An 18,975-nucleotide genomic window follows, 5' to 3' on the forward strand; every position below is an offset into this window, starting at 1 on the left:
GAACTCTCACCTGTAGGTTGTGTGCGGTGTGTATACATGGCGAGCAGGGAACTCCAGCACCTCTTTGGTTGGGCGAACACGCAGGTCCGGGTAAGGCTTCACGTGAAGCAGCTCCGGGGACAAACAGTAATGAGGCGAGTCCGGAGCTGGAGAGATGTCAATCTTCAACTGGGCTGAGGGACAAAGTAAGTCATGGATACACAACAAGACAGAAAAACTGTCAATCACAAATCATCCATAAACCTTTTATACATGAATTCAGACAACTTCACATGAATATCTTGACTATGTCGGCGTATCACGTTTACCTGTGACAGGCCTCAGACGTCGCAGAACAGAGGACGGTCTGCGCATATCTGCCAGAAACTTGTAGAGGTCCTCATCACTCAGTCTGTCCCCCTCCTTCACGAACATAAACAGAAAAGTGTTTGTATGAGTTTGTACTGAGATTACAACAAAATTGAAAACAAGCATCATCGAGCAATGACTGTACAGTTTTACAATTTTAGCCACTTATTAAAATATTTGAGGTTGAAGCATTTGTGCACATCTTGTTTTGGTAGAAACTCCAGGTTACAATATGTATTTTCATGGATTTTACTGGATATAAGAGACCCTTTTTATTAAAGTTTCATATCTTTTCCCACGGTAATCGCCAAAGTAGTCCTAATGCTTGTGTCGTCTCCTTCGTGACATGCGATGTAAGTGCACTAGTTGGTTCCTCCCCTTACACAAAACATACAAAACAGTGACAGTACTGAGCTTTCTCAGTAAAATGATGACTACATTGGCCATGATTACATCACACATTACAGTAAGGATAACTGCAACAACATTAACTACTGCATGAGTCACATGCATTACCACAAGACTGACCTGTTTGAAGAAGTTGGTGACGGTTAATGTTGCTGGGCGGAACGTGGCAAAGTTACACATGTCATCCCCTATACTCATCCGCTCAAACCCCTTTTTCTTTCTCTCATTCCATGTTCCATGACCTTTTCGCTCTGGCAGGAAGAAAAATCAAATATATTAGAGAACCATGTGCATCAATGTTACTAAATGTTACTTTTATCACTGTAAATAGTTGAATGCTCTGTGTACAAGCATGTGTTACACTGTATAAAATTGTACAAGCATGTGTAAAACTGTACAAAATTGCAGATGTGTTTGAAGTCAGCAGTACCAGAGTCAGAGTCAGGATCCGACCGATCCAGACCTCCTACACTGCTGACGATGTTGAGAAGGTGAATGGCCGTCCAGGCAAAAGGCATGCGAAAACGGCCAAGACGATTACATGATTGCTCTGCCTGCTGACGCAGCTTCTCCAGCTTCTCCTTGTGCTGAAATGAGATGAGGAATAAACAAGAAATGATAAAATAAATAAAAAAATAAATAAAAGCTTAAAATATCTTCTGTGGCCAACAGAGTCAACCTGCCAAAGAGGATGGTAAATATTGCAGCTACCCAGACAGAATTGAGTAATGCTTGTGACTAGACAGTAAAAGGGTCCCATGTGCATGCTGGCTGCCTGCCCCTAGCATTGCAACAGTTTAAAAAACATTTGGCTCCATTACCTTGGAGGAATCTGACTCTTTCATAACCATGTAGGGTTCACAGCATTCTCCGATGTCTCCTTGCTGAAGGACCTTCTCAAGCTGAAATGCATGCACATTAAAGCATTAATTAGGGCTTAAAATGCCAAATGAATGGGAATGTGAACTTCCGTAAGAGCCAATCAGAAGTTATTTTTTTTAAAGTTGTTTCTTCTGCATAAAAGTGGCTTCTTTCAGTACCTTAATGACCAAGAAGATATCGGCTGAAGGATATGTGATGGAGAAAATAGCAGACCGGGCCAGCGTGGAAATGGCTGTTTGAGGTGTGTGAGTTTTAAGCAGTCCTTTCATCTGATCCGAGTTCAGGTCGAAGTAGAAATTCTCAGAGATCTGTTGGAAGGAAAAATTGAGATAAGCGGGAACAGCACAGGGAGTGGAAGGAAAGATGATAATGGAAATGCACGTCAAGGGATTTTAATTCAGTTTCGACTCAGTGATCTAAACCGCAAGACCACTTAGGCCTTTTTGAGAGAAGGGAAATTTGATTAGTTAAGCATGAGCTCAGCATTACGTAAGTGGTTTCACAGAGTGAAAGTCATTGGAAGAATATTTATTGTCCAAAAAAAAAAAAAAAAAAAAGCTCTACTGGAATAATAAAAATACCTTTTTCTTTTCCTTGACGTCATACAGGGCAAGTGATCCAAATATTGGTTCAATTTCTATTTCAAACCTGAAAAATATACAAAATTTAGTTGTCACATATGTGATCACAATGATTCAGAGCACGAAGACATAAACGTCAGCTATCATATTCCAAATGCTACTCACTTCAAAGACAGACACTTAACCATGATCCTCTGGCCACAGTGTTCCTTGGGCACTTCTATGGCAGAGCATCTCTCTACTGCTTCATCCTGCAACAAAGACAAAGCCATGTACAACACACACACAGAGACACGCACACACGCACATGCACGCAGCACACACACACACACAACATTTACACAGATGTCATAGCAACGTAGCAGCAGTGAGTACACAGACACATAGGAAGGAAGGATGGAGGGAGAACAAGAGAACATAAATGAAAGAAAAGCAAACATTTCCCTAGAAGTGGCTGGGTTTACAGACATCATGGGAACATTCAATAAAGTTACTCTGAGCTGAACAAATGGCAACTACATTTACTAACATTTCCAACCAAGTGTTCTGCTGGTTGTTTTAAGAAGTGATCTCTGAGATTAAAGGAGAAATATGTAATATGTAATTACTGTGCTTAATCATAAAATGACCATGACATGTTATCAAAGATCTCAGAGACATGCTGAGTGGAAATACTCGCTTCCCTGACAACAATGACACAACTGCGGTGGTCCCTCTTTTAAATTTAATTCGGGGATTAAATAACTGTTTTTGTTGGCCCGTTTCACATTAATTAGAGGTCAAAGTAATGCTGAATGTTCACTGAATGAGTCACTGTTTGTTTATGAGTTGAAAGAAAATTAATCATCTTATAGAAGGCATGGATGTTTATTTCTGTTAAACTGAGCAATATGTTAATAGAGTCTGGCAGGCAGTGAGACAGGCAGTCACATAACTCAAAGTACAGTGCAGTGGACTTTTGTTTTCAGGATAAAAGGCTTAACTTTAAACTGACAGACAACTGACAGTTATAAACAGCTGATCAACTTAAAGTGTAGGACTCATTGTCGGTTGTTATTGACAATTTATGATGTTCCACTTGTCATAGACTCCTGCAGTGCTCCGACAGCCAGCCCGAGCTTCCCAGAGTCTGGGGAGGAGCAAGCGTGGGGAAAAAAACATGGCTTCAACCACGGACTGCATATCAGGTAGAGAATCAAGCTATTTAATATACCCACTGTGCTTCCAACTTGCCATTTAGACTGCAGTACTCATTTATGCATATGTAATTGCTACATATTGCTACTTCAAGTCGCAATTAGTCTTTGTGTCCAACGCTGTAAACATCTTTTCCAGGATTGCCCTCTTTACTTTGCTAAGTGTTGTCTTTTTCTGCTTTTACAGGCTGCATTGCAGTAACATGATGTAATTTTCTGAACTTATCAGACTGTTCCATTACTTGCTTTATGCACTTAGTCATTACATCCACATTACTGATGATTATTTATCAAAAACCTCATTGTTTTAAAATGTTGTGAAAGCACCAGAGATCATCCCCACAATACTGCCGCAATATCGATATGGAGCTGTGTATATCGAGATATATATATTGTACATTGCAGACTAACCTAAAAATATTGATATCTTATTGATAAATCACCTAGTCAAATGTCACAGAGAGTACTTATTTATCTGATAAAGACACTTTTTTTTTTACTTAAACGTAGCCTGTTACACAACAGAGGCATACAGGATGGTTTAATACGAACCTCATCGGGGGGAGGGTACAGGCCGAGCAGGTCACTGTGGCGCCCCTGCAGACGTGCCTCAGTATTGCGGCGGTCCATGTCCTCTGCAGCTGTGCGTTCCAGCACAGACGGCAGGAGAGCATCTGGGGAGGAGTTCTTCAGGTCAAAGATACTGGAGGCCCAGCTCCCCCGAGGAGTCTCATCAAGGCTGACTGACCGCCGCTTTGCGTCATCCTGAACCACACGAGAGTGAGACGGAGAGGTGAGATCATGTGTTTTCTTTTTTTTTCCTTCAGGCAAAGATGTCACCCCTAAGTGCTCACTGCAGATGTTTTAGAAAGATGAGGAGAACAATATGCTACAGATCCCATTACCGTATTACCATTTAATATGATTCATATGGAGACTGTGTAATGGATAATCGACAAGACATATCCATTTATGCATTACTCACTCTCCATATGATCAGCTTGCTGAGCAGAATACAACTCGTACTGCCCTCTCATAATGAGACAAGCTTCATTGGCTGGCTTTTCTCTCCATGTCTTTGTCCAGGTATCAGATATGATACCGCTGCTAAGCTTTGACTCTTGGCAACAATATGAGTACAGTAGATCAATACAATTTGTTTAATAACCCTAAAATGACTGAGTGGTCACTCTGTGTTCTTTGGACATCACCATCAGCTACCTGGTCGTCCTGGCGCTCAGCTGCAGCAGCCTCATCCAGTTCAAAGGTCTGTTTGACCAGCCCTCGCTGCCTCTCCCTCTGTCGCTCAGAGTTGTGTGGGGTGTATATGGTGCTGTAGCGCTGATATCTACAGGAAAAAAAGAGAACAGTTGTCCCAGTAATAATGTAACTGTCAATCACGTGAACAGTGAACAGGGAAAAGTGGTGCGCATTATTAAACAATAGATTAAACACGTTCTGTAGGCTGACTCAACTGCTACCACAGCTGACACCCACTTACTTTCTTTGAATGACGAGCCAGTCATCTGTGTAGACTGCCAAGGCATCTCTCACTCTGGGATCCAGTGAGCTACATAGAAAAACACATTAATAATTGAGCAAAGCATGCTTTTAATAATTGTGTTCATTCAGTGTCACAGAGAGAAAGGCTTTGTTGAGATCTGTAGTGTAGTTTGTCTTCCATTACAGTACATTAAGCCCTCTGTGTGTGTGGCAGTGTAAAGACCACAGAGGGATGTGTGTGTTACAGTATGAAGAGTGTGTTGGCCATTAGCAGCTGGACTTACTCCTCCTCCTCAGGCAGTGGGGGCTCCAGTGTAATGCAGTCTTTGTCCAGGTGGAGGAGCTCCAGGTCATCCTGGGGGAACTCCATTAGCTGCCTGAGGAGACCAGACTCCACCCCAGGAGCATGACTGCTAACATACTCCTCAAAGTCCACGGGCTCAACCACCTCCGTCAGGGGCAACTGTCAATCAACATTAGACTATTATGTACCAGTAACTATGACATGGCCTTTATGACAGATCCTAATCTGATCAGAGGGACTTACAAGAAGCAGCAGAGAGAGAAGACAGGATGCCATTAGGAAAGGCTACTACAGTAATATATCGGGCATTAGATCAATATTTTGTCAATATTGTGATATGAGTAAGTGTTGTTTTCTCCTGTTTTAAAGGCTGCATTACAATAAAGTGATCAAAGTTTCTTGCTCCTTTGCTACCTCCTTTAATCTACTATTTTTTCATCTTCATTGCTGAAATACACACCACCTATGAAAGAAACACATTTGTAGCCACTGGAGAATAAAGTGTGGCCTTTTGATTAAAGAGCAGCTGACACTGAGAACATCAACAAATGCTGTCTGCATCTCTCAAACACGCAGTCAGATCAGGTGGACGACCTGCCACGACCACACAAAGGAAAGCGGAGCCAAGAGCCATGCTAAAGCTTTGATTTAAGGCTGCTCCTGGACATAGGAGCAGAACGAGGGGAGGAGGAGTCTTTGTTTCCATTCTGTACTTAATTAATTATGTGTACATATGCTCTCGTTTGTGTGTATTGTGAAGGAAATACAACTCTAATTTTGTTGTACAATCCTGTGTCGTATTATGATAATAAATTACTCAGACTGTTCTATTATTTGCCTTTTTTTTGTTAAAACCCTGACTGTGTTAATATTTTGTGAAAGCACCAGTCATCCCTACAATATTGTCACAATTTCAATACACATCAATACACATCAATCTGATTTTGTCCATGTTGCCCAGACCTACAATACAGGACACAATTTATATATGATGAAATTAATGAAAATAAAACAGACAGATAGGCCTGTAAAAAAGAAAAACACATTAATCTTTGTTATATACTGGCCTTGAGAACATGCACATGCACCACAGACAATAACTAGTCAGTGCAAAGTAATGTTTACAGGAATTTCTCACTAATCACAATGTGAAACTGTAATCAGCTGACAACAACTTCCTGAACACTGTACATCTACAGAAACAATATGATTAATATTGTAAGAGAAAGGTGGGTTCAACTAATAATATTTGTGTTTTCAGTTCTCAGTTTATTGCAATGCACTAACCTTCCTTTGTTTGTGTTAAGACTAAACAAGAACCTGCCATGGCCGCTACCACTGGTGGCCACTTGCTGTATGTAGAACCACTGAATAAATCGACTCAGTTTCAGTTTCATAGGCTATGTCTGGTTTTTCAGGGGGTTTTGGTTCACAGAAGAGTCCATAGTGTACTGGTAAGTTTCTGCTGAACTAAGCTTAACCTCTGCCATCATCCTTGTAATGTGACAACATACGTTTCCCAAAACACACTTCTTATTCTTCACATCTTATATAACTACCCCTTATTTGATTTTGAGTGAGCTTCCATGCAGAAACCTTCTCTGGCTGTCAAACAACACAGGTGAGCAGATATATCATGTTTCAACGCAACCTCCATTCATGCCCACTGTCAATTACTCTCATCTGTATTTATCAACTTCTGACCTGGCTAACAGGAGCTTTAAACCAGCTGGCTTGAAACTCCAGCAGGTTAAACACAGGGTGACTCACAGGGTGGTGTGCACCTCCTCGTTTCTTGGTCAGCTGGGGAGAGCCATAGTCTCTGGACACTTGTTTTCTGACTTCTGCAGCTACCGTCCTGAAAAAGATGTAAAAGATTGGTCAGCTAGTCAGAGAACAAAAGCATAAATTTAAACATGAAAATTAACTGTGAAAGTTCTGTTAAAGATCTGTTGTGTTCAAGATAAATAATAGATAAAGTGACTGATTTGGGAGGATGCTTGTTTACTCCACTAAGTAATGACCCCAAAACTAAAACCACTGCCAAAGAAATCAGGGAATATTAGAGAAATCTGCATAAACAAAACCTTTTCTAAATTTGTCCCTCACAGAGACGCTCACTTTAATTTTCAGACTACACTTTGAAACTAGGGCTAAATGATTTAGAAAAAAAATCTGAGTGCGATTATTTTGACTGAAATTGACTGATATTAGAGGTAATGATTATTTTTACATCACTATTCTTATTATGATTGAAAAACATGTTGCGATGACTATGGTATACATTTTCTTTTTTTTTTTTTTGCAGGAATCTGTACCAAATGAAGATGCTTTTGTAAGGCTGTAGAATCTGAATCATAGGACATCTTTGCCTAATGACATTCATTAATTTAAAAGTTTGGGGTTTTTTTTACACACAAATCTTGCACCTCCTGTGATTTGAAAATCACAGAAAGCCATATTGCGATCTACATAAAATTTTGATTAATTGTGCAGCCCTATTTAAAACTATTTGAGAAGTGCCAAGTCCATCTGCACTTGTGTTGCTCAGCCTCTCGGTTTCAGAGAAATGTCCTCTGCAATCTGCAAAGCCCTCCTCCTATCACAAAGTTTTCAGCTTCTGGTACTAGTAGCGATGCTAAAGGACAACAGCTGTTCTGAATAGGGACTCAAGCGGATCTCACAGAGAGGTGGCGAGCTGGCTCAAGGGAGCAGGCACAGAGCCAGAGCTCTGTCCCTGGCCTTTATGGACTAACGGCAAATGGGAGGCTTAAAGAGAGACAAAGCAAGAAAAAAAAACAATCCTCTCACAGAGACAGCAAGCAGCTGCTCCTCTAGAACCACAAAATGTCTGTTTCTCTCATATACACAGCTGCAAAGGCTTCAACATTTCCCAAACCATGGTCCTCATGATTACATAGCTAAGGACCATGCCTTCATTCCATCAATATACACGGACTGCAAGGCAGAGAAGAGAAACTATGACCTGCACTCCCATCTCCGAGATATAGCCAGGCTTTTTGACTTCCTGCTGACATCAGCCTTTGAAATCTGCCTTTTTTTTGCATGTTTAAATTCTATGACGGCTATATCCTCAAAAGACGTGGAGACCACTTCTGAAGCTCAGTGCACCTCAATTTAAAACAGGAAAAAGGAAAGCTATCGACTGCAAGGGCAATAACCAGAACACCCCTTCCCACCCTTTCCTGCATCCGGCACTAAACAATGGTCTGGGTCGTGCTAAGGAGAGAACAGACAGGACTTGGGGAATGCAGTGACTGCAGACACTGTATGATGAAGCTAATATACAGGATATGTTACTGACGATCAACAGACATATAAAGTGACATTCCATGAATTGTGCAATACGCTATTCAAGATAAAATGAATCCACCATGTGATGTACAGTATCCTAGTCCTGCGTTTGTAATAACCATTGTACAGACATGTTTTCAGCAACTGAAAAAAGAAAATATTCCCTTGCAGAAAAGAAACTGTCATCCTGTTTGTTTTCTCACAGGCCTCTCACAGGAGCTATCAGGTTATTACAAGGTTAAGCTGTTTCTTGATTAAATACACAATGAAATTAACTGTAAGGACAAGGAAAACTACAACCACAGACAAAAAAAAATCAAGGTTTGGAAGAGCTCCATGTGTAAAACAGATCTATTGTAGCAAATAGGGAGGCACCTGGTTGTAAATAATTCAACACACACACCGGTGTTGTTAAGGCATGTTATTCAAAGAGCCAGTTGACAGCTCTCACCTGCCTTTATGATCTCTCTTGGAATCTGATCAATGTTTATTTGGTATTATAAGACATACTAGGTTTTCAGTCCATGCACTGCAGCACTATACCTTCTTATGAGGAGGTAAAACCAGTTCACAACATGTGGAAACAGGTTGCTACAATAATGCTGCGAGGCGTTCACACGACACAAGAACAAAACATCTTGATCAAAGTCAGTTGGTAACATATTTTTTTTATATGTGCAAGGCATTTTCTTCGGTTTTACTGTACTTTAATACAGCTAATCTCGGTCATTAGATTAGCTCTCAGCTTGACTATGTTATCCTCAAGTAGCTCAATCATTGTTGATGACAATGCTCGTACGATGTAGCGATAACGTATAAAGAGCAGGATATTAAACTCTCCAAAGTGTCAGAGACCATTTATGAAAGCGCAAACTGCTTCAGTGCCAATTTGCTTTACTACAGGAGCGTATATCTGTGTTTATACTGACCGGTTTATGGTCAGTGATACCTTACAAATCCTAGCATACTGGCTATATGTACCGTCTGTCCAGCAGGTCACTCTCACGCACCGCGAGCGGCACAACTGTAGCTGTTAAACAATAACTTCTGTTACTGTCTCACCGGTTGATTTTATGAGCAAACGCCCTCCTTTCGCTCGCTGTGGATGTCATTTCTTGTCCCCATGTAAAGAAGCTCTTCGAAGTCAAACTGAAACTATTCCCCTCCTCTTCTGCGTTGGCTCTGTCCCGTCTTGTGTGGGGATGCGGACTCTCAGACCGCTTCCTTCTCCACGCTGGGACTGGGCATGGATCCCTCCTTGTTCCTCCTAGCGGCTGGGAGCTGAACCGTTGGGTCGCGCCAATAAGGTAACTCCTGATTTGCGAAACTCTCGCGAGATTTGTACTCGTTCTCCATTGCACACGCTGGACAAACTATTTGGATGTGATAACGCCTAAACGCCGTAGTTAGGATCAGGATATATTTAAGGACCAAAAGCACTTGACTATGGATAGAGAAAAATAATGGTTTGGATAAAATGGTCATTCTCGCGAGATCTTTCACGGATCTAGAGTTCTATTCTAGAGACAACCGAACCGTGGCACTTAGTGTTAAGTTAGCCATGATACATGCACTACAACCGGTAAACTTCCAAATAAAATCTGATTTGAATTTATCACAAACTCTTTCAAGTTAATACTCAATGAGACATTGCTACTTTGCGGCCTCTATTTCAAGGTTACTTTTAAATGAAGATTTAGATTTTTTTTAATTAGCGTAGTGATGGATTTTAACGTCAAAGCGCCGTAGGAATCTTTCTTTTACTTCCTGTCTTACTACTCTTCCCCAGTAACTTGACCAGCCTGGTCCTAGGCGGCTATATCCACCATCTGTTCATGCAGAAATCTCACCTGACCGGTTTAGAGCGAATGGCGCATATCCACCTCAGTTTAGGGTTTCACTGGTTTCATTTCTGTTTAAAATTTAGGAAGCAGACCAAAGAAGTTTCCAGCCCGACATTACTCTCACAATGTCCTCCTTTAGAGATGACTTCTTCACTTTGAAAATACAAGTTTGTCGCTCATTTAAACCAAGTGCCATGAAAAGTCCTGTTTGAGTGCAGCAGGAGTTGATATTTCACGTTTTCTCCATTACCTGCAGTTCCAAGGGAAAGTCCAATTGTTGATGCCAAGTTTGATCTCATTAGTGGAAAAAGTGCACAATAGCAACATCTAGAGGCGTGTTTGCACAGCGTTTTGTGTTTTACCCAGATTCACCAGCAGGTGGGTCTGTTCACCATGGTTGGAAAAGAGAGCCTTGCCTCATCAGTGATTGTTTAAGATTCAGTCCTCAAATTTGACCTCCACAAGGAGATGAGAAATAGCTTTGTTCACTGGCCTGCTGCCTTACAGTGACTGAAAGTCAGATTAGTCAACTGACTGAAAGATACTTTATATTTCTAAAACAAGTAGCCATAAAAGGATATTATGGAAGGTAGGTTAAACAAAAATGTCAGAAACTATATATTTGACAAGGGTCTTTCTCTTTGATTAAAATAGGAATGAAATTGTCAGTGACTCTTCCCACTAACGGAGGACTTGTCAGTTTATTGTAATAGCAGGTCTACATCACCCTCCTCTCTGCCCGCAGTCACTCCATAGCCCCATGCCTACTATGAAGAATTAATATAGCAATGCTCGCTGCTGCAGCCCTCCCCCCCACTGCTCACTCCCTCTACCCCACAGTCGTCCTATTCAGCACCCTGGAGAGCTGCTGCAGGTACTCTGGTCGTCCTATGTGAGGTGGCTGATGAATGGCATGGATTGTATAGGAGAGATGTGAAAAATGCACAGAAGGGAGACAGAGGTAAAATTAACCTTGCGTGACAGAGGCTTGGCTGTAGTCGAGCAAGGACAGACGTCTCGGGGATATATGTTTATGTATTGAGCAGCAGTCAGAGCAGCATCGGAGCTCACAGGAGGCATGAGTCTGGCCCATAGACTCTGCTAATGAAAATAAATGAAGCTCACACTCTCCATCTCTTCCCAATACAGGCACGCGTCCATCACAATGCCAAATCTCATCTTTCTTTCTCTGCTGCTCATAAGGTTGAGCAAATTCTAATTTAATGTGCAGCAGTGCTTTCCATCGTTAAATTGTTTATTAACGAAATATAATATTGCTCTTTTTTTGGTATTCATATAGACATACATCTCAGACATGACCAGTGAAACTAACCTAATATTTACCATGAGCATGTTTGAGAAGATGCTGTATACTGCGTGTTTGTGTGACATTGCAGTGTCCTTGTATAGTTGGAAAACCCACCTACTACAAATGGGCTGAACCCATGCCTGCTTTATCCTTCTGTCCGCACCTTCCCTGCCTGCTTCCTTGCCTTTCTGTTCATCGAAGGCTTTCAATTCCTAGATCGGCACTATTGTTTGAGCGCCCAGCCCCCACGGCAGCGAGAGCCCCCACCACCACCATCACTGCTGTGTTACCAAAGAACAAAAGAGAGAGTGTCAGACACCACCCACTAGATCTCTTTCACACCAGAGCCCCCACCTCAGTTCCAGATGGGGTTGCCTTTTTTCAGGGTTTCTCTCAACCCCAAGAGTCCTCCAAAAGGAAGGCCCCCTCCCCCTGGAGCCCACTACTCAGCTGCCCGTCATCCACCTGCTCCGCCGCCACGCGCCCGTGGCCAGGGCACATCCCCTCTCTATCCCGTCCCACCAGGGAGTCCTATTAAAATCATTAACCACTTTTTTACTGGGGTCTGCTTCCAGGACATTACTCCGCCAGCTGTAAAAAAAAAACAAAAAAAACTTTACCAACATTAATTCATAAAAAGGAAGGGCAAACCTATAATCTGTCTTTTGGAAAAACAATTTTTAATAATGGAAAGAAATTACAAATACAACAACTGTTGAAAAACAAGATAAATGGTGTTTTTCTGCAGTGTTATCTAACATTAAAAAGTATGGAAGATAAATGATTGCACAGGTCATTTTAGATCTTCCTAGTTCAGCTGCTCATAAAGCAGTAAGGAGGAATTACATCAGACTGAATATTGCAATCAATAATGCTAATTCTGATCTCCATCCTGTGGTGGTGTCTTGCAAAGGGGCAGGCAGATGCTCGTTTGTTTGTTTCTCTCAAAGCATCAACACGTAGCATCTTCCAGAGAATCTCTGCTTCAACCTCCACCCCTGTTTTGACCTTTCCCCTCCAGGGACAGAGATTGAGGTGTAGCAACAGAACACATCTGCTATGAGACAGCTGTTCAGTCCCCTAATATTGATGCTACAGTCAGGGTTGGGGGGGGATCAGCGGGGCACTAAAGGTAATCATTCCTCAATCACTTAAAATCTGCTTAATTGCTACAAAAGACACAAAGGCCTACAGCTCTTGGTATTCACTCCACCTCCAGCCTGACACAGTAATTCAGCTAATCAGACAGAAGAAAAAATGTTACATCTCTATTTGGGGTGTCACAATTTCAATCATCAAAAACTGATCACAATGAGTTTTAATTTTCAAGAATCAAATCGAAAGACATAATCAGGAATTCTCCAATCATTTCTTTTTCTCTCCACCCCTGCCTGATTGCGACATTTGGCACATGTCCAAAGAAAAAACAACACTTTAAAGACGACACAGCATAGCTTACTGGCTGTTATATCATACTAGTCTAACAATGACATAACGGTCAGTGCAAAATAAAAAAAAAAAAAATTCAAAAGTCTTATCAAATCATGGATTTGGAGAATCGTGACACCCCTATTTTCTATGCTTATTTACTAATAACTGTAAAGAATCACTTGAATGTTTCTTGGATAGACAGCAACACACAAGGCTTTGCCACCAGTATGCACAGCCACACTTTCTCCTCTGCCTACATTACATGCATGGATGCATGCAATGCTGTCACTCACTAACCAAGATTTATGGAAATATTCCTTTCCAGCTCCAGTAAGTGCAGTGCAAACAGCACACTGCTATTAGTGCATTCCATGTTTGAATATATGCAGATATATGCATATAACACGTTTATGAGTTCTTTACAGCACTTGCTGTAGACTTTTTACAGGTTCCGTGCTCCAGGAAATGACTAAACCCCCATCACCATTACCACCACCCCCATCCCACCACCATCCTCCAGTCCCTAAGGGTTCAAGCACCCAAATCAATTGAAAGAAAGAAGAGTGCACTGTGGTCCTCCCCCTACATCTGTCAGGGAGGGAAAGCAGGAGGGGCCGCACTCATGGGCCGTACAGGGGAACAATATCACTCCATCTGTCACAAACCGTTTCATCTCTGATGGGATGAAATATAGCTCACAAATACATCTACCTCTATATCATCTATGTGTATTAGCTTACTCGTGCCCAAGCCTCTACCAATTCCCAGAAGCATACGCAGTGGCTTTTTGTCTCATATTACCTTCCTCCCACCAGCCAGCACTCTCCAACCACCTTGCAAATTATGCTTTTAAGCCAAACAGCATGTTAAAAGAAATTATTCCACTTTACACAGTGAACCAGTTAATGAAAATGAAAGACTACCAAGTAACGAAATTTGCATGTAAAAAGTTCCAGAATGAATGTGCGGAGCAGTGAACCTGAAAGCTTAATGAAAGAGAAAGCACATATTGTATTTGGAGGAAATACTGAAAAAAAGTAAGATGCAATCTGCTAATAACCAGAGAGCTCTTTCATATTCAAATGGTGCTGCTGCTGTGTTTGGAGGATGGGTGTGGCCGGTTGATTCTTCTTGCCTCCTGAGCTGTCGCGGCTTTGTGACGTCCACGATCCCATTTGCTCTATCAAATTATGCTATCGGACTGGTCACTGTTCAGTGCCGAGGACAAAATGACAACCCCGACAATACCTATCAAAGTCCACAGCGCTGCACACAGATCTCCGACAAAACAAGGTAGCTCAGTGATCCGGTAAGCTGTAAGAACAGCACAAAATGGCCCGGCTGTTTACTGGAGGGAGGAATGAAAAACAAAAACCCATATCCCCAAGAGCCATCATGCATCTCTCTCGGCAGCAGGTAGAGCTGCAATCTCAGTCATTCATATTTAATTCCACAAGAGTTTCCGGCCAGACTAATGTGCTATTGATTTCAAGTCTCCTATTACTGAAACGGGGGAGGGCCATGAGGGTGAGAGAGCTGGACTACAGGGAGTGAGAGCAAGAGATTGAAAGAGGAGAGGAGGAAGGATGAAGATGGAGGGGGAGAGAATAGAGTGCAATGGCTAAAGCAGGGAGTTTTTCTAGGAGCCATTATCATATTCCATTTGGACAGCCCGTGTTATCAATCTAATAATCTACGCTTTCTCGGTCAAGTAAATACGGAACAAATTCTACATGAAAGCACAATGAGCACATTTCAGGTTGAGGCAGGAAATGTGTGTTATATTATTTATTGTTCATTAAAAGTCAGGGGCATTTACACAGTTCATGAAGCTAAAAACAGCTCAGCTTAACAGGAGCAGGCATACTTGCACCTCTTCTGTTCGTGTCTGTCACTTGTGTGTTTTTTTCATGTCAGATAGGGGAAAAAAGCAGCAGGAAAAGGAGCGAGAGAAAAACAAAGAGAATGTCTAAGAGCTTTGTGTATTTAAGGTCTGTCCCTAGATACCGACTCAGACAGGACAAAATGAAAGATTAATAACCATGGCTTTATATCTAAAAAGGTTCTGAGTGAAACATGGTCTCTGTACAGGAGGTTAGTCCTGCTTCACCTAACCTCAAAGCCACATGAATGTTCGTACATACACTCATTAACACACAAAGGTGGCAAAGATAATGTTATGATTAACACCTATTAATATATACCTGCTTACGTATGACTTTTCTTTAACAAAATAATAATAATGTGGCACATATACATAAACACTATTTAATACTGCACTGAAAACATACAAGCAGAAGACCGATAACAGTTCACTGAGAATTAAGCAGGCACATGGAAAGCAGAATATAATCCATAAATAAAAAGATGACAAGAGCGTCTACTTCAGAGACTTCCTCCCACCAGCCCGTCTACTCTAATAATAGCCCAGAGACAACACATCCAGACAGACAGAGGGAGATAAAGATATAGAGAAAGAGAGAAGAGAGATGGAGAGAAAGTGCAAGAGTGAACCCATGAGGGAGACCACAAGAAAATTGCCAAATAATACATAAAGGGTTGAATTAGGCCAGTTGCCATTATCAACAAATGTCCTTTTAAAAAGAGGCTAATTTAATTTTGGATCCTTTCCTGAAAGCAATAACTGCTTCACTGCTGCTGCCACAAAACCCCCGAATTGCCAAGAGCCAGGCCTAGTGGAGAGACCACTGAATTAACCAGACCTGGGGCTGAATCATCCTGCCCATCCCCCAGATACACTGTCTCATAGTGTCACTCTCTCACTCTCTCCCCCTCTCTCCGTCTTACACACACACATACACACACAGAAGGCCACTACCTTACCGCAGGGCAATGGCAACAGGCATTCATTTTGACGTAATACTACCAGAATAATAGAGATGAGAAACAGAAAAGGCTAGGCTAAGGAATTCAGACCCAAAGGGTTTCTGCAATTTACAAAGTTAAGTATCATCATATATTTACTATTCACAGTTCAAATACATACTACATTTGTAATTCATATATTAATGGCATATTCTTGCTGTTCTGGTACTGCTTTATAGACAAAATTGTACAATTTTATTAAAGATGCCATGCAAAATGTATGCATTTTTTTCAGCTGCTTCTACTCTATGATAATTGCATAGTTAGCAGTGGGGCTGGGTAGTCGGCCTAAAATTTATATGACAGTATAATTTAAAGTATAGATGATATATAGATCACATTATATTTGTTTTTCTTTGAAGTTCTATCCAAATTCTTTTGCAGGAGTAAAGCACTGGTATGACAACTGCGTGGCAGCATTACTGTACTCTTAACTGTATTACTGGGTCAGATTTCACACAGTACTTAAAGAACATTTAATCTGCAAAACTGGAATAATAAAAAGAAAAAATAACTTTTCTCAAGTATTACCACCACTTATAACCACTCTGCAGATTATCGTTTCCTGCTCGTTGTCTGACATTTTAAACCTGAACCATGTACATGTGATGGCAGTTGCACCAGTCTTTTTTCCAACTCCTCGTCCTCTTTGCTGTGTGTACTGTAGTGGATTGTCACAGACAAGGCAGACTGTTTACCTTGGTTTGCCACATATCTTCAAATTTGCCAAAGCTCTGGCATTACTGGTTCTTTTATCTGTGCTTTTAAAGTTTTTGGTAACTTATTATCAAGTTGCTTTTTGGTCAAGCAAAGCGAAAGCTCTACCACAGTATCACAGTATAGTCAAAATTCATATAAACCATTTATACCTTCCAGCGCTAGTTAACAGTGATTAGTATGTTTCCTCTGTGGGCTGCTGAGCTTCGAAATCAGTGAACTAATTTCGGAAATGCTTAGAGTTCATCCCTCTGGCAGCGAGGAGCATTCCATGATATGCCAAGAGAAAAGGACCACTGCAACAAGACTTCTAATCACCACTAGTGGAGGAAGCCTAAACAATAAGAAAATAATCAGTAGAATAACAAAAAGCCTTTTAAGCAAAACCAATGCTTGATCCTTTGATTCAGTAATGTACAATAGGCACTTCAAATGCCCTCTTACCCACATGGAGGATTCAGCTGCCGCGCTACGAACCAGGGCTCTAATGAGGGGCCACAATTAAGCCCATTTATTCACATTAAGTGTGAACTGTAAGTGGGGCTGCAGTCAGTTGACGGACCTGGGTGCCTTTGTGTTACAAGAGCCGCTTTTATTCAGCAAACAAAGACGGAAAAAACACAAGCACCTAATGACCAAATCTCGCTGTCTCTTCTCAGACGTTCATGCACACCGGCAGAAACACACACATAGATACACACTCTTCCTCCCTCTAACAAACTGATTCAAAGGCTCCAACGCATCCAGGCTGAGTTGAGTCACTGCTTGACAGAACGGTGGGGGCGGGGTTAAGACAGACTGACAGTGGGGCTCCATCTCTATCCTCTTATTAACGCTTAACGAGTGCTTTCCTCATGCAATATTCATCTCCACTAATATCATCCAAGCTCTGAGCTGAGCTTGCTACTTATGTAAGGCAATTATGTAAAATATCAGACAGGGCCCATGTTCAAAATCTGACTGGAAGAGAGCTGCAGGACAATGATAGAAAGAAAGAGGGGGATACAAGAGTGACTGGGAAGGAGCGACAGGAAGGTGGGAGAAACAATAAGAGACATACAGTGCGAGTGAATTAGTTTCTCATGTGTCCTGTGCTATATCTTCATTCAAGTATAGACTGGTCAAGTGGTCAGTGTCAATAATGCGTACAATTTCCTCCCTGACATACCACTCCTTCAGCCAGAGACGTCTGAGGACTCCTCAAGGTCAATTAGGGAGAGTAAAGCACAGAAACTGATTGTTGTTGCAGGAGGGCTCACATCAGCACCAGTTGTCCACTCCTTGACAGACAACACACAAACAACCTCCCTTCGCCATATCACTTCTTCACATGCACAGCAACCCCAGACTCATACACAAATAAACAAACACACACTGATTTACGCACACTCGCACGCACGCCCACCCCCCCAGGTCAAGGCCCTATGGGGGTCTGCACAGAAATAGGTCATTTGTCACACATGATGTCCCGGGGCAGGAGATGCATTATAGATGAGAGCCCAAACAGCATGTCTCAGTGAGCACTCACCACACAGCTAGACACAGGAGGGAGCAGCAGGAGGTGGGCAGAGAGGGATGAGAACTCCTCAGGAAGGGGATGCTGGGATGTCGTAAAGTAAGACAAAAATCACTGCTGGCCATGTTTCTGTTCATAAAACACAGAAAAGAGATCATTCAGCACAGCCTGATCAGAGCTACAACTGCACCTTTCTCAACTTTTCACTGAATAGACATGAATTAATTCAGGGCCTATCTAATTTGTTATTCTCATGTCTGCACCTGACCCTATAGCTGGCCATCTGCCTTGCATACGAGAGGTCCAGAAATCATCCAGTCATTAGTTGTATTATGGATTTAATGCTTTGTTTCTAGCCACAATTCACACCCATTATTGTTATAATTATTGTATATTTTGTGTCCCCCCCCCCCCATTGCAGATCATCAGCTGAAAATGTGGACTCCGAAAGTCTGCCGATCGACACTCAAAATCGCTTTTATTTGCAAAGACAAAGGCCTAAGGAGTGAAGTTGTTTGCTACGGTTTCAAACTGGTCTAAATGGAGAATAAGAGAGAAAGGAAGGGGCTGTGTTGAGGGAGAAGTGAGTGCAAAGTGTGGGGAATGAGAAAGACAAGTCTGCTGTCTTCTGCTGCACCCATCTGTTCTGAAAGTGCAGGTGGAGCCCTATTCACTCCGCTCTGCGTGTGTGTGTGAAGAGGGGGGCAGGAAGAAAGGAAGGGCAGCGAGAAAAAG

At 41.8% G+C, this 18,975-nt stretch overlaps 1 protein-coding gene and 1 long non-coding RNA gene across 2 annotated transcripts in view; one reads left to right on the top strand and one right to left on the bottom strand.

The window, feature by feature from the left end:
• Positions 1–9,766, bottom strand: part of dock6 (dedicator of cytokinesis 6) — a 31,370-nt gene extending 21,604 nt beyond the window's left edge. Inside the window, exons 1-14 of the mRNA XM_084744580.1 lie at positions 9,600–9,766; positions 6,993–7,080; positions 5,203–5,381; positions 4,917–4,985; positions 4,637–4,763; positions 3,968–4,180; positions 2,385–2,470; positions 2,220–2,286; positions 1,797–1,946; positions 1,578–1,658; positions 1,187–1,343; positions 877–1,007; positions 309–402; positions 11–173 (exon numbers count right to left, since the gene is read on the bottom strand). Of these exons, the coding sequence (XP_084600706.1) occupies positions 11–173; positions 309–402; positions 877–1,007; positions 1,187–1,343; positions 1,578–1,658; positions 1,797–1,946; positions 2,220–2,286; positions 2,385–2,470; positions 3,968–4,180; positions 4,637–4,763; positions 4,917–4,985; positions 5,203–5,381; positions 6,993–7,080; positions 9,600–9,649 (1,655 nt within the window). The 5' untranslated portion in view covers positions 9,650–9,766. The remainder of the gene's footprint in view (positions 1–10; positions 174–308; positions 403–876; positions 1,008–1,186; positions 1,344–1,577; positions 1,659–1,796; positions 1,947–2,219; positions 2,287–2,384; positions 2,471–3,967; positions 4,181–4,636; positions 4,764–4,916; positions 4,986–5,202; positions 5,382–6,992; positions 7,081–9,599) is intronic.
• On the top strand, positions 47–652 carry LOC146309335 (uncharacterized). The gene is made up of 2 exons (XR_014772465.1): positions 47–185; positions 318–652. It is a non-coding gene; the product is annotated as an uncharacterized LOC146309335 (long non-coding RNA).
• Positions 9,767–18,975: the final 9,209 nt, after the last annotated feature.

Source organism: Lutjanus erythropterus, chromosome 19 (assembly GCF_056507025.1).
Source record: "Lutjanus erythropterus isolate fLutEry1 chromosome 19, fLutEry1.hap2, whole genome shotgun sequence".
In the NCBI taxonomy this organism is placed as follows: domain Eukaryota; kingdom Metazoa; phylum Chordata; class Actinopteri; order Lutjaniformes; family Lutjanidae; genus Lutjanus; species Lutjanus erythropterus.